The following is a 2,712-nucleotide window of genomic DNA, read 5'->3' on the forward strand; positions in this document are numbered from 1 at the left end:
CTGTTTTCAGTTACATATTATTAGTTTGTAGTGTCGTCTGTGTTTTCTGTGTTTAGAGATGTGAGAACTCCGTATCTACTTCAGGAAACCTATGAAGAGAGACCCTCAAAGTCCTCCTGTACTTTTGCTGCTGATTCCTAGTCTGGCTCCACATAAACTGCTGGCCAGCCATAAGCCTGCTCTCAGAGGACAGCTTTTTGCGTTGAGGGACTTGGTGGTTTTGGTGGTGGGAGGTGGGAAGGTAATTGTGGAATAGTGGGGATGAGCTACTCAGCTCTGTTCTCCAAGGGTGTGTAAGCAGTTGTCATAGAAACAGTCTGTGATGCTACAAGGTTGATGAAGGACTCTGCCCTGGGTACAGTGAGGATTGCTGCCACTGAGCAAAGAAGACAGCATGGAGGAAGGGCACAGTGACCAGTAAGAAGCCAAGTGCCCAGGCAGAGAGGAGAGACGAGGCTGCAGATCAGTGCTGAGAGCCACCAAAATACCATGCAGAGGATACACATAAGTTTTCAGTGGAACAACTCATAACATTTTGAATAACTAGCATGAATTAAAAAGAAGCCCAGAGAGCCAGAAATGCTGGTCTGAGGCTGAAATTTTTACCATTTTCTGTGTGTTTTGGGGCAAATGATCATTTCTCTAACCTTCCATTTCCCATTATTAAGGTCTCATTTTCTAATACTAAAATAAATTAATTATAATAAAGAGATTGGTAGCATACAATATTTAGTGAGTGCATATTGACTAAATGACAGGGTAGGAAGCACATTGCTAATTGGTTTGCACTCTCTCAAGTGATATAAATGAGGTGGCTTGGTGCTCCAATCATTGCTTGTTTTATTGCAGGTCCCTCAATTGCTGGTGTCCAGTGCACCTGGACTGAGCCCATGGCCAGCACAAACAATGTGACCGAGTTGATTATCACTGGCCTTTTCCAGGATCCAGAGGTGCAGAGGGTGTGCTTTGTGCTGTTTCTTCCTGTGTATCTGGCCACGGTGGTGGGCAATGGCCTCATTGTTGTGACAGTCAGCATCAGCCCGAGTCTGCGCTCCCCTATGTTTCTCTTCCTCAGTTACCTGTCCCTGGTGGAGATCTGTTATTCCTCTACTGTGGTCCCCAAGTTCATCACTGACTTACTTGCTAAGATTAAGACCATCTCTCTGAAGGGCTGTCTGGCTCAGATATTCTTCTTCCACTTCTTTGGGGTCACTGAGATCCTCTTGCTCACAGTGATGGCCTATGATCGCTATGTGGCTATCTGCAAACCCCTTTACTACAGGAGCATCATGAGTCGGCCGGTCTGTCACCGTCTGGTGGCTGGTTCCTGGTTGGGTGGCTTTTTTCACTCCATCATTCAGATTTTCATCACAATCCCCTTGCCCTTTTGTGGTTCCAATGTGATTGACCACTACTTCTGTGACCTCCATCCTTTGTTCAAGCTGGCCTGCACTGACACTTTTGTCGTAGGGGTTATTATGTTTGTCAACAGTGGATTATTCTCTGTGTTTTCCTTCCTGTTCTTGGTGGCCTCCTACGTTGTCATCCTGTTCAGCCTGAGGAACCACTCTGCAGAGGGGAGGCGTAAAGCCCTTTCCACCTGTGCCTCGCATATCATGGTGGTCGTCTTGTTTTTTGGGCCTGCCATCTTCCTATACTTGCGACCTGCATCCACCTACACTGAAGACAAACTTGTGGCTGTGTTCTACACGGTCATCACGCCCATGCTGAACCCCATCATTTACACACTTAGGAATGCAGAGGTGAAAAATGCTATGAGGAAGTTATGGGGCAAAAAAGTGAGCTCAAGGCTGGAATAAAAGTGAAAACATGAAACAAAAAAATAGCATATAGAGTGAGGAGAGCTGGAATGAGCTATAATCTGACTTAATCTTCAGTGAAGGCAGCCGTCAAAACTTATATGCTCATGGTTTTAATTTTATTTTAAGGGTGCCACTTCAGTTCCATTTTGTCATAAATGTCAGTCCTGTGTAGGGTGTCAGTATTTTGGAATATGTTCATAATTTGGTTATTATCTATCACTTCTCTAGTGCTCTATAGCTCAAAGTGTATAAGATTTTAGGGATATGTCTCCTATAATGTGTGAGTGCAAAACACAGCTTTCACCTCAGAGGGAATAAGATAGTTTATTCTTGAGCCAAATACGAGTGACTTGGAACACCGATTCAAGTTATACCAAATGCCATGTTCCAATGTTGTAACAGGCTCATGAATTTTTTGTTGTTACATAGAAAATCATAAATCAAGGTATTTTTCAAATATATTGGTAAGAAGTCAGGTGGGGGGGTAGTTGTGGCAGAGTAGGGAACCTCTGCTATTGGCGTCAGATGTTACCTGTTGATATTAGCTTTGGGGGTTGCAGAAGCAGGTGGTCTAAGTTAATACATCTCCAAAAGATTCATGCCATAGTCACAAGGATGTTACACAAGTGGGCACTAAATGATTATTGTTAAGGGGGCTGAAGCTGGCCTATGATAACTTTGTCCTAGATCTGCAACATGTCTACTTTCCATAATTCTGAGGTTCTAATCATGCAGTCAGTCTTATAGAATCTTAAACATAGATGGGGCTTTTCCCTGGGAACTTCAGTTCACAAATAGAATCCTAGCCTGTCACCTGTTAGTGCTGTGACCTCAGATTTATTCACTTCCTCTCTGGTGTTAGCATACTGTGCTATGTGGAAGGATTTTG

At 43.8% G+C, this 2,712-nt stretch overlaps 1 protein-coding gene across 1 annotated transcript; it reads left to right on the plus strand.

Moving 5' to 3' along the window:
* The first annotated feature begins 838 nt into the window (after window positions 1-838).
* LOC103742533 (olfactory receptor 4B1-like) lies at window positions 839-1,844 on the plus strand. Its single transcript, XM_008843637.1, has one exon. The coding sequence runs from the start codon at window positions 891-893 to the stop codon at window positions 1,818-1,820; it is 930 nt and encodes a 309-aa protein (XP_008841859.1). The 5' UTR covers window positions 839-890; the 3' UTR covers window positions 1,821-1,844.
* The last annotated feature ends 868 nt before the right edge of the window (window positions 1,845-2,712 follow it).

This window comes from Nannospalax galili, unplaced genomic scaffold, assembly GCF_000622305.1.
Source record: "Nannospalax galili isolate Female #2095 unplaced genomic scaffold, S.galili_v1.0 scaffold1200, whole genome shotgun sequence".
In the NCBI taxonomy this organism is placed as follows: Eukaryota; Metazoa; Chordata; class Mammalia; order Rodentia; family Spalacidae; genus Nannospalax; species Nannospalax galili.